The 12,201-nt window shown below is 34.1% G+C and overlaps 1 protein-coding gene across 1 annotated transcript in view; it reads right to left on the bottom strand.

Annotated features, from left to right (window-relative positions):
• Positions 1-1,281: 1,281 nt before the first annotated feature.
• LATS1 (large tumor suppressor kinase 1) overlaps positions 1,282-12,201 on the bottom strand; it is a 33,183-nt gene continuing 22,263 nt past the window's right edge. Inside the window, exons 3-8 of the mRNA XM_074309574.1 lie at positions 10,726-10,876; positions 8,441-9,960; positions 5,587-6,169; positions 3,376-3,558; positions 3,031-3,137; positions 1,282-2,160 (exon numbers count right to left, since the gene is read on the bottom strand). Of these exons, the coding sequence (XP_074165675.1) occupies positions 1,651-2,160; positions 3,031-3,137; positions 3,376-3,558; positions 5,587-6,169; positions 8,441-9,960; positions 10,726-10,876 (3,054 nt within the window). The 3' untranslated portion in view covers positions 1,282-1,650. The remainder of the gene's footprint in view (positions 2,161-3,030; positions 3,138-3,375; positions 3,559-5,586; positions 6,170-8,440; positions 9,961-10,725; positions 10,877-12,201) is intronic.

Raw genomic sequence — 12,201 nt, 5'->3', positions numbered from 1 at the left:
TTAACTGGCACCCTGCTAATACTCTCCATCTGCCCCTTACCTCCAGAGCTAAGCTAAACATATTTTGGGCAGAATTAACCACTAGGTTTTCCTTGAAAACTATCATTACACACAATAAGGATGATGAAATAAGTTATATATTAATGAAAATTAAATAAGTTAGTGGGAATTCATTTTACACAAAGTATAAAATAATTTCTTAGCAATTAACTCCCCATCCCACCCCAAAGAACTACAAACATTCATATCCTTTCACCAAAGTTAAGTAGGTCTTAAAGGATTAATACAGTCAAATATATTTTTCTTTTATAGATCATGTTTTTCTAATGCAGTACTATTCTGAATGAGTTCTGGTTTGACAAATAAACCTTATTATGATACTCTTGAAATTCCCTAAATCAAATAATCTGCTGCTATATATGTAGAGGAGGATTTCCTGGCTTTTCTGCCTTTAAAGCCCAACACAAATGTTATTTCCTCCATGAAGCATTTCCTTATTCCTGTCAGCAGTGACCTCCTTTGGACATTGTATATTGTACATTATTTTGTACTTCAAATGCACTTATTATATATTATAGTTATCTTTGTCTTTTTATCCCTATACTAAGACTGTAAGCTCTGTGGCAAGAGGGACAGTCTCCTTTAAACTTTGTATTTCTCTCAGTGCTCTGCACATAGTAGGCACTTGGTAAATGTTTGCTGAACAGGATATTCAAAGATAGTAGTGTCAAAAGAAAAAAAACAAAAACCCAAAACCACAGAAACTTGAAAACAAGTTTGCAACTTTGATCAAAACTACAAAAAAACCCATGAACAAATGATAACAAAAATATTAATCTAAAAGATCTTTTGTATGGCAGCTGTTTCCTTTTAAACATGGAAATATATAAAAAACATGTAGAAAATGAAAGGAAAAATCGGTAGTGCTATAACTTTCTAAGCTTTAAAAATATTTTGAATATACTATTAGATAAATGGACTACAATTATTCTCCCCCCCCAAAAAAAATTTAACTATTACTTTCACCTCCTTCTGATAAACAGTGACATTGTTGCAACCCTGTATTTCCTACTTCCAGGATGTGAATTATCCATATTATCATCAGCCCTGGGAACACACACTGACCAGATGGCTTAATTTTTCTAGCTTATATTGTAGCAAAGAACCAGAAACACCTAGCTTTGTATCAAAACCAAGGTTATGAAAAGAAATCTGTAAATGTGGGATATATTTCATATTTGGTTAAAAGCAAAGTTAAACTGTCTTTCCAAAATTCCAAAAGTTTTTTTTTTTAATTTTAAAATTACTTAGTATATGTACAAATAACAGATAACAGGCATCTCCTTTTAAACAAATCACTATTTCCTTATTTTAAGTACTTAAAGTACTAAGAACTGATTACAAAATCCAGTTCATAATTTAATTTTCCTTATAACACTTTTTCCCTAAATTACTCATTAACAATGCTGGAATAAATTAATAGTTCAAATAAATTTCCTAAAATTCCGGAAATAAAATAATGTACACAGAGCAGAAATAAATAGCTCTGTTATATTTGCATAATTTTTGTCTTGAAACCTCATAATAATAGTTGAGGTCTTTTTGCAAAATAACTGCCATAGAAATGCAGTTTAATTACTTTCCAGTGTGCTAAACATAAACTAAATCACCGTTTTTGACCCCTGTGCCTGTGTGTTGATCATCTTCATCTGACTGTTGCTCTGAGCCTTGTAAATTATTATACTCATATTCAATAGGCTTGGGATAATTATATGGATAGCCATTATCATCAAAAAACCTTCGAAAAGTAAATTCGTAGAAAGCATGCTCAGGATGCTTTCCATTCTTATACCATCCATTAAGAGTGTCATTTATATTCCCTTCATCATTATCCTCACTCCATAATTTATCTGGATCAACTGGGTCAAAATTTGATGTATCTGTTGGGTGTGTGATTTTAGGAATGTATGAAGCAGACTGCTGTCTCAGATCACTAGAGAAATCAATTGCTTTAAAAAATGGATGAGCTTTTATTTCATCGGCACCATTCTTCCCTAAACGGTCTTCTGGTCCTCGACAAAGTTTAATAATTAGGTCAGAGGCTTCTGGACTCAGTTTAGCTTGTTGTGGAATGTGAAGAGCTGTTTGCCAGTTGATAACCTTGAAATATAAGAAAAACAAAGAAACTACTTCAGATAAAAACTTTTATTAAATAAAAAAACCCATATCTGAAATACAATTGATAAATATATCAGCTGAACTCCTTGGAGAAAAAATGCTACAAAAATCTGAGAGTAAAATGTGATGCATTTTTATATGTAATGAAACTCAACAGTATTGAAATTTGTCAGATATTTCCAACCTTTCTCAGTCCTGCCCCCTTATCCTCCAAAACAAAAGTGTTCAATCATTCAAAAGCTGAGGCCACACTTCTAATAATGATCTTCTCCATAGTTAGCTAACAGTTAGGTGAGGCGGCTACTTGGTACAGTGGATAGAACACAATGGTTCAGCCACCTTCTCTCCCTCACCCTGGAGATCAGGAAGAAATTAGTTTAAATTCAGCTTCAGGCACTTACTAGCTATATGACCCTGGCAAGTCTTCTGGCAAGAACTTCTGTCACTCATTCTCTGTTTTCTCAACTATAAAAAAGAATAATAATAGCAACTACCTAGCCTTCCATGGCTGTTCTGAGGATCAATTGATATAATATTTGTACAGTGTCTTGAAAACCTTAAATATACAAATGCTAACTCCTTGTTCTTTACAATGATCCTTGAACAACAGAACTCTATAATCTGTTATCAGACTCCCAACTTAGAGAGAAAAACGAGAACTTTATATTTAATGTCTACTAAATTATTCAACCTTTTCTTCCTCCTCCAGACGTATTCCTACTAATATATTATGGACTTGGAAACAAAAACAAAAAAACCCCCAACCACATTAGAAATATTAAACAAGACTTATGACTGGATATACAGGTTGACATACAACAAGATAATTTTTTATAGACCCGTTTACTTTACCTTCATTTGTGTTTCCAATGGTGTCTGTGCCAGAAAGGGAGGCTGCCCCACCAACATTTCAAAAAGAATTACACCAACACTCCACCAATCACACAACTGTGTATAGCCTAAAATAAAATGCCAGCATGCTACATTAAAGGAAAGTCATACATATACAGATCCAACAATAGTAATAATTTAGAAATAAATATTAAGCACAAGAACATTAAGTTATAAAAATGCTTTATTACACAGATTTCAATAACATGAACATTTTTATTATATATCTGATAAGGTATGTTCTAAAATGGGTTGTTTATTCTACATGAATGTAAATTTATAAATAATTAATAAAAATCATGGTACCTGTTCGTAACAATACTTCTGGAGCAATATAATTGGGAGTTCCAACCAACGAATGGGCCAGACAACGTTGATGCTGGCGTGCTGCTCTTCGCTCTAGAGGTTTCAGTCGGTCACCACATCGACAGTTGGCTGGGTCACCCCATTCATTACTAAAGTCCATGCTATCTTGACGTGGATGGTCACCTATATAATAAGATTTAAAACATTCAGAAAGTTACTTGGTAATAAAGATAAGAATTAAATGAATGAATTGAACTAAACTTTTCAATTTTATAGTTCAGGGTTCTCTAATCCCACCCTTGATGCTTATGAATTAGATGATCTATGCCAAATCACTTACGCTTCTTAGGCCACAGTTTTGTCAACTCTAAAATGAGAAGTTTTGACTACATAGTCTCTGAAGGCTCTTCTAGTATGGGACTTACAAACCTACACTCAATATTTTTCATTTCAATTATCAGTTTAAGAGAAGACACAATGCCTGCCAGTAATGGCTAGACACTGATTATATTCTTTAATGATGTTAGTATTGCCCAAGTTGAAGTTTGAGGACAAATCTGAAGGTTGAAAAAAAACAAAGATCAGCAAGAAACCTAGGCACAAAGTATAGGCAACAATCTATGACCATTACTCATCCATCCTATTTAGGCATGGTGTACCCCAGGGTTCTGGCTTATGCCTTATTCTCTACTTTCTCTACACAGCCTTTTTCAGGCGAGTCTCAAATCTAGAGATCTGAGTCAGTTCTTTCTGGTGAACTCTAAATCTGAATCACCAAATGCCTATGGTTTATCTCCAAGCAGATGAACCCTATACATTTCAAACTCTCTGTGTCTAAGACAAAATATTACTTCCCCCTCAAACTTTTTTTCCTTACTTTATTTCTGTTGAAGCACTATTAACCTCCCATTTTCATCCCCAGGTTTACATTCTCAGATATTTCTAATCTCTCTGTCAATTAATTGACAAGGATCAATAATTTATATTCCTTATATAAGGGATGTGTAAGAGATGTGTTATCTTACACTGGTCCTCTTTTCTCTACTTATATAGGTATCATCTAAGACTGGGCCCTCATCACCTATAACCTGGATGATGAAGAGCAACTTCCTAACTGATCTCTCAGGCTCTTTCTCTTCTCTAAACTCTTTCTTCACAACTGCCAAATGGACATCACTAAAACACAGATGCAAAGATATTTCCCTGTCCAAAAAGATTCAGTGGCTAACTTTTGCCTTTAGGAGAAATACAAATTCTTTTTTTTTGTCTTTGAACTCTTCACTTTTTGCTCCTACTTGTCATGGAACAATTTCACAATCTTCTACTTAACAAATTAAATTGTGCATTACGCACAAACTAGCCTGCTTTGTTCCCTGATGTGACTCTCTACTTCAGATAAATTTCTGTATTTTCATATAGATTGTTTTGGATATATTTCCTCAACTGCAGTTCACTAAATCGCTAGGTTTCTCCAAAGTTCAGCTTAATTGCCATGTCCCACAGGAAGCTTATCTTGATACTTCCAACTGCTACTGTTCTAACCTTAGGAAATAATATTTAATTTATTTTGTATTTAATTTTCTGTTTAGAAATTCCATTTGCACCTACCTTGCCAAGAAAGAAAGAGGAGGGAGGGAGGAAGGGAGAAAGGAAAGAAGGAAGAAAAGAGGAAGGAAGGAGGGAGAAAGAGGGAAAGAAGGGAAGGAGGAAAAGAAGGGGGAAGAAGGAGGAAGGAAGGAGCAAAGGATATAGTGATAAAAAAAAATAATTTTAATATAATAATGATTCTCCAGTACAATCCAAATTCTTCACTGTCTTTGATGAGGAACTGAAACCTTTAGAAGAGTTAAATGATTAGCACTGAACTCGTGAATCAGGTGTGTGTGTTTGTATTTAAAAGACCCATTTATTAGTACTTTTGCCCTAGACATTTTACTTTCTGGTGTCTTGGTTTTTTTATCTGTAAAGTGAGGAATATAATACTTGCATGTTACCTACCTTACAGTGTTGCTGTGAGCACTAGGTAAATGTAAGTATTTATTAAAATGACAGTTATTACTATCATTCAAAGTTATAAGGCAGAGACAGGACTAGAACCCAGGGTCTTAACTACCAATTTTTAAATCTTTTCACTTTATCACCCTGATTTACCAGTCCATATTAATATATTAATACAGATGAAGGAAAATAGTTTCCATGACTTTTACTTACCACTCTGATAATATTTAGAATCATGTGTCCATCGAAAGCCTGTACAGAGGCCAAAATCAGTCAGTTTAATATGACCGTCACGATCAATCAAAATGTTATCAGGTTTAATATCCCTATGAATGAAGCCCATTTTATGAACACTTTCAACAGCACAGGTAAGTTCTGCTATGTAGAACCTTGCCAAATTTTCTGGAAAGATACCCATTCTAATTAGCAGGCTCATCATATCACCCCCAGGAATGTAGTCCATTACAAAGTACAAATTGTCCTTATCTTGGAATGAATAGTACAGGCGAACTACCCATTCATTGTCAGCTTCTGCAAGGATATCTCGCTCAGCTTTGACGTGGGCAACTTGATTTCGAAGCAGCACATCTTTCTTCCGCAGAGTTTTTGTTGCATATAAAGCATTAGTATCCACTTTCCTTGCTAGGCAAACTTCACCAAATGCACCTATTCCTAGTGTCTTTATCTTCACAAACATGGATTTGTCCATTTTAGCCCTTTTAAGACGGATGTAATTAGACTCCTTCTGGCAAAGCATCTTTCTCATTTGATCCTGAGCATCTTGGGATAACCCAACCTAAACAAAAAAAAAAAAAAAAAAAAACCAAATTATTAGATACTGAAACTGAGAGATTTCCCCCCTGTTTTTGTTATACATTTAGAAATACACAGAAAAATCAGGCATGTAACTTGAAGGTTGAGTGTGGAGTAATTTTTAATAAAGCATGTTAGAATTCTATAAGACACAAGAAAAAATTAAATGTCAGATGTGCATTTCAAGAAATAGTTAAAACATGATTTACAAGGTGAGTGTGCTCACAAGGTTCTGCTATTAGGAACAGGACAGGATAATGATTGTCAGCTTCCTTACTCTCCTTAAGAAACTTGCCCAAAACAAAACATTCCATGTGCTAAGCCCCACAAAAGACATCTTTCAACATCCATTCTCATCTGCCCTTCCATGCATATTCCATCCCAAATCATGACTAAACTGAAAGACATCATAAAATGCCCCCACTTTGTAGTGTGGCTAAGCCCTCAAATACCCCTCCTCTCTCTTATTTGAGGTGGCCCACTTTGCCTTTCTATCCAATTCTGTGAAACAAGTGGTGGTGGTAGCTTTTCCTATGTTCTCCTGCAATGAAGAGAAAAAATAGTTTCACCCCAGCTTGGCTGATTCTTCTGCAACTAATGTATTAAGAATGAAAATAGAATGAAATAGGCTTCTCCCAGCCTAACCATCTATTTTAATCACCATTTTGAAAGAGAAACAAGACAACAATCTTTAATAGTCAGCTTTCCCCTTTATCTTCCTAGGGAATTAAAGTAAGAATGATCTTGAAGGTTCTTTATTAAAGTATAATGGAAGAAATACTTCTTTCCTGATTAAAAAAGATGTTTTGGGTTTTTACTTTAGGCTCATTCACTAACAAACACTGTACAACAATATGCAATCCAACACAAGATTATGTAGAAAAGGAGAGAAGAAAAGATTAGCTAAAAACCTTTTTTGAAAAAAAAAAAGAACTTATTAGATGGAAAATTTAAGAGGGAATGACAACTTTCTTCTCCACTAATACATAAAATAAAAAGTTATATAGAGAAATGGAATTAAATTTTAAAAATTAGAAGAAAATTTAAGACTAAATACTAGTTAAAATATAACAACCTCATGCTTCTGTTATGATGCATATTTTCATGCAGTTTTAAAAAGGGCATCATGCTAGTCTTAATATAGAACTGTTGCTCTGAAGTCTTACTTGCCTACACAGTAATGGAGGCTACAGAAGTCAGCAAAGCTTCCAACACCTTAATAGTTTAAATCAGCTATTAGTGAAAGTGAAGAGGAAAAAGGAAAAATAAACTAAGAAAATAAACCTAGACAGACTTTAGTAAGAAATCTTACATAAAGGTCAAAAACATTTTAAAGGCATTTATCAAAACAACAAAATTCAAGTGATAAAATTAATATAAACACTGTAAAATCCTGATTTAAAAATATAACTTAAAGCAAATGGCTTGATCAAAGAAGTGAAAGTGTTCCTATTTCCATATATGTTAAAAGCTGTAATTTAAAGACATAAGACCTCATAAAGGGACTATTCCAGTAAATTCAAAATGCATCACAGATTTTCAATATTAAAACTATAATAAAGGCACAGAGAAATTTGTGCCCAAACTATGACTATCAATATACATACAAATGAAAAACTAATTAAATTAGAAGCAGAAAACCACAAACTATATCTCTAGACTTAAGTGGTATCTCTTCATGAGAAAATAAAGTTACTGGTATTAAAAATACAGCAGTTTAATTTTTCTGTAATTAATAAATTACACATGCTATATTGAATCTTTCTAATAAATTGACTGTGAGATGAAAAATAAACTAAATGATTTTCCTTGTCAAACTTTCAAATGAAATTTAATAGGTTCTAACAAGGTCAATTCCAAAAATTTACTAATTCTACTAACTGCTTAATAATACAAAAAGGAAAAGAATCCTTATGTTTACGGTTTTTAAACACAGCACACTATTATGCAAAATTCTAAAAAATTAATCTTACCAATTTCCATAGTTTAAAATCATGTAAAACCTATATAATGTAATGACATCCAAATTGATGCAAGCCAAAATTCATGAGACTGTACCATGTGAATAATAAATACAAATTAAAATGCTAGGAAGTTTGTGATAATGCTCAGAAGATTAAAGCTAATAAAAATCAATTTGTGTTATTTTTATATCAATAATTTGAAATTAAATAAATATGCTGGCAATATCTTTAAGTAAACATATGTTCAGGTGTTCGCACAATTTCAAAGGAGATTTAAAAAAATGCTTTACCCGCATCATTTCATTTTCCAGTTGTTTCTTACGATGAAGACGTTGGTGATGAGACTTGAGTATGTTTTCCACATGCTGCTCCATGAAGAATTTAAATGCCTGAGGAGAGTAACTCTGAATACGAGATTCCCTTCTCTCTTCATCTCTCTTATTTTTCCTAACAGGGACAGGTGAAGTTGTAATCTGTTTCTTTTCTTTATCTCCACTATCAGTATTTTCATAATTCTTTTCCCCTTCATCTTCCTTCGGTGAACAAGGTTGATCCTCTTTGCTAGATTTGGGTACTGACTCATAAGGAGGAACAGAGGAATTCTGGTGTAGTAAATGTTTTGGATATGGTGGTGGAGGGCCTTGATAATTTGGAGCTTCAGCAACAGGTGGCATAACTGCCATAGTTGAGGATGGACCCTCAGAAAAGGGGACTGACTGTGTGGTTTGAATTGGTTGTGGAATCCAAGAGGGATGGGTAGGTGCTAAAGCAGTCTGGAGTTCTGGTTTTAAGACACGCATGCTTTTCACTGGCTGCTGAATAGGGGCTGGTGTAATAGCAGTTACTGTTGTAGCTGAAGGTTGAGAATTAGCAGAGTGGCTTGGTCTATTTCCTAACGGATTATTGAAAGAATTTGATCTTACTGGAATGTTAGGTTGCCATGCAGGAATCTCATGTCCACTATTAGGTGATGACTGGGGTGGGGCAGATGACGACTGAGGCCAGGATGTTTGTAATGCAGGTACAGTTATGTTATAAAGTTCCATATTATGACTGTTTCTATTTGGCACCATCATAGATGAAGGAATGTTTCCATTTGTGTATGGTGAAGAATTAGCAGGTCCCCCAGTTTGTATCTGTAAAGTACAAGGACTCTGCCCATTAGTTGGAGACAAAGGATATGGAGGGGGAGGCTGACGACTCACAGAGCCACCAGGGACAACATTCTGATGCATCAAAAAATCATTCTGACCGCTGCCATTCTGAATTCCAGGTCTTCCTGATGGAAAGTTAAATTTGTTGTTAGAGCTTTGCATGATGATTGGCTGTCTGCCAACAGGGACAGAATTAATGCCTCTCTGTCCCTGACTAGAAGGATTCAATGGGGAAGTGTTTAGAGGTGGTGGAGGGTAGTTATCCTGCCACGTGCCAGGTGGCACTGGAGAAATACGAGAAATCATATAGTCCATGTTCCCAGAATAACGTTTGGTTTGAGAATTTGGTTCCCATGATGAGGGAGGTGTACCTTTTGGAGGGGGAGTCTGGCCCCTTGGGGGTGGTGGAGGAGGGGTAATACTCCTTACTTGTGGAGGTGGTGGGGGGTTTACTCTCTGTCCATTGCCAGGATGACCCTGAGAAAATGCTGCTATACCAGATCCTGATAAAGGTCTTCCTACATCTGTCTGAGAGTTAGGACTTTCAGAGCGGAAAACTACACTTTCTCCCAGTGGTGGGCCATGTCTTTGAGGGACCAAAGATTCTTTAGAGCCTTTCCAGCTTTGTTTCCGGTTAACTGATTGCTGTACATTCCCTGATGAGAGACAAAAGAGAGAGAGAAAGCCATAGAATTTTTGTAAATTTTGGTCCAAAAATACTGTGACTATTAACTAAAATTTACTTTCTTTCAAGTTATGACTGACAACATTAGTGACATTAATACAATTCAGTTCCTACTTAGAGAAAAGAGAACAAATGATAATAGCTAGACACCAAATAAAATTAGAATTTTGCAATTACAAATTAGTAAAATAAACAAAAACCAAAACATTTATGAAAGAATAGTTTGAAAGAGACTTAGTAACTGGAGAAAAAAAGCTTTTAACTCAATCATAGCATAACCCAGTAGCAGCATTTCTGATACATTATAACTTCCCTTTAGCTCTTTAAAATTTCATAATTTCATTCATGTGAGTATTCCTGACATCGGAATAGATTATCATTTTCTAGGCTTCAGTAGATAGTCCTGAGGAATTCTTGTGGCTGCAAACCATTCACCTAGGTGTTAGCATTGTAAGATTCTCTGGATCCTTAAATGAAAGATGCAGACCCATACTCAATACCAAGGGAATTGCCTTTGAGAATTCCATGTTACGATGACAAACTAGAGTAAAATTTGATAGAAAATTTTATTACAAAGTTATTCTAAATCAAGCTTACTAATTTCTAGAATTATAAAAAAAAATTCCTTTCTAAAAGCAAAGAAGAAAACCTAAAACAAATACTTATGTGATAATGGAAGCTACTTAATTGGCTTATGTCGCTTTGAAATAATACAGAGAAAAATAGATTAACATACCTGGTGGTTTGGGGCCTGCATTAACAGGTCTGGCAGCAGCTGCAGCCATTTGTTCTCTTCGAGGATCTTGGTAACTCATTTTACTAATAAATTCAATTGCTGCTTCTATACTTTTATTATTAGTTTGCCGAAGTGCTCGTATAACCATATCCTATGTGGAAGTTTACAAAGAGGGAAAGAATTGAATTCTTCTAAATTGCTGAGGAAAAATGTATTGTCTGAGATGTCCTAGATATGATCATAATTTTAAACACAAGGATTTAATCACAGAAAATGGTTTATTAAAAAACTACATAATCTCCTAATTTAAAGAAATTCTTGAACTATATTTGAATTTAATATCACTTGTTAAATTTTCTCTTCTAAAATGAACTGCTTTGTTCTTAATTACATTATTTCTATTGCTTTTATTTCATATATAAAGATGCAAGATATATGATTTCATCAATTTCAGTATAGTAAGTCCCTCTTCCACATTCCTATATCGGATTTTCCTGAAACAGAGATAAAATAATAAGTTGGCTGTTAGATATAGTATCTGAATCTATCTTCCCAATTCCAATTCAGCACTCTATTCACTTTGTTATGCTATTTCATATTGATATGAAAAACTTAATGTAGTTAATAATGAGATCTTAAAGTAATTATTTAACTTGCTGGAGGTTTTTTTCAGAAGTAAGGCATTTTTATTAAATACCTTCACCATCAAGAACATTTATTAAATATTTAATTGAACATGGCACTATACAGAAAGAACTACATTGATTTGGTATATCTTGAAGCTTACAACCAAATATACTAATGTAGTGATGCATAAAAGAAAAAAAGACAATAGAAGAAAAATGTGAAGATGATGCATTAAAGGGCATTCCTAAATAATCCAGGGGTAGTTGTTAGTTGGCCAGAACTGAGGATATCAATCATGGAATTCTCATTTTAAATCAAGTGATATGAGACTGAGATATAGAATTGAATTCTGAAAGATATCTTGAGTACCAACAATGTTAAGGGCCTTTTTAAGGTAACAGAAGCTAAATAAGTGGTAGACTAGAATGGAACTTTAGATCTATAAACCTTTAAAGTTCTCTCCATATATCAAAATGTCTCAGTCAGTTCTTCTGTTTTATCTAGAATGGTTTCTTATTAGAGGTATTATTTCAGAAGTAAAATGTGATGAAAAAATACTTGTAGTAATATGTAACAACTGCTACCAAAGAAGATTTGGAATAGCTTTGTTTGAGATAAGCAGAAGGAAAGGGCTTGTATTACAGCACACGAAATTATAAAAATCAGTCCAGAAGATATAAAGTAATTTGAGGAAAAACTGAAGAGTATCAACAAGAAAAAAAACCTTGTAGAACTAAGTAGTGCTTAGGCAGACTCTTAAAGAGAGTTAGGAATCTGTAAAGTAAAGAGTAAGGAAGGAATATATTCCAAGCAAGATGAAAAGCATATGCAAAGGGATAGAAATGAGAG

The sequence above is a fragment of the Sminthopsis crassicaudata genome, chromosome 4, assembly GCF_048593235.1.
Source record: "Sminthopsis crassicaudata isolate SCR6 chromosome 4, ASM4859323v1, whole genome shotgun sequence".
In the NCBI taxonomy this organism is placed as follows: Eukaryota; Metazoa; Chordata; class Mammalia; order Dasyuromorphia; family Dasyuridae; genus Sminthopsis; species Sminthopsis crassicaudata.
Note: the sequence above shows the minus strand (reverse complement) of the source record. Positions and strands in the feature narration are given on the sequence as shown.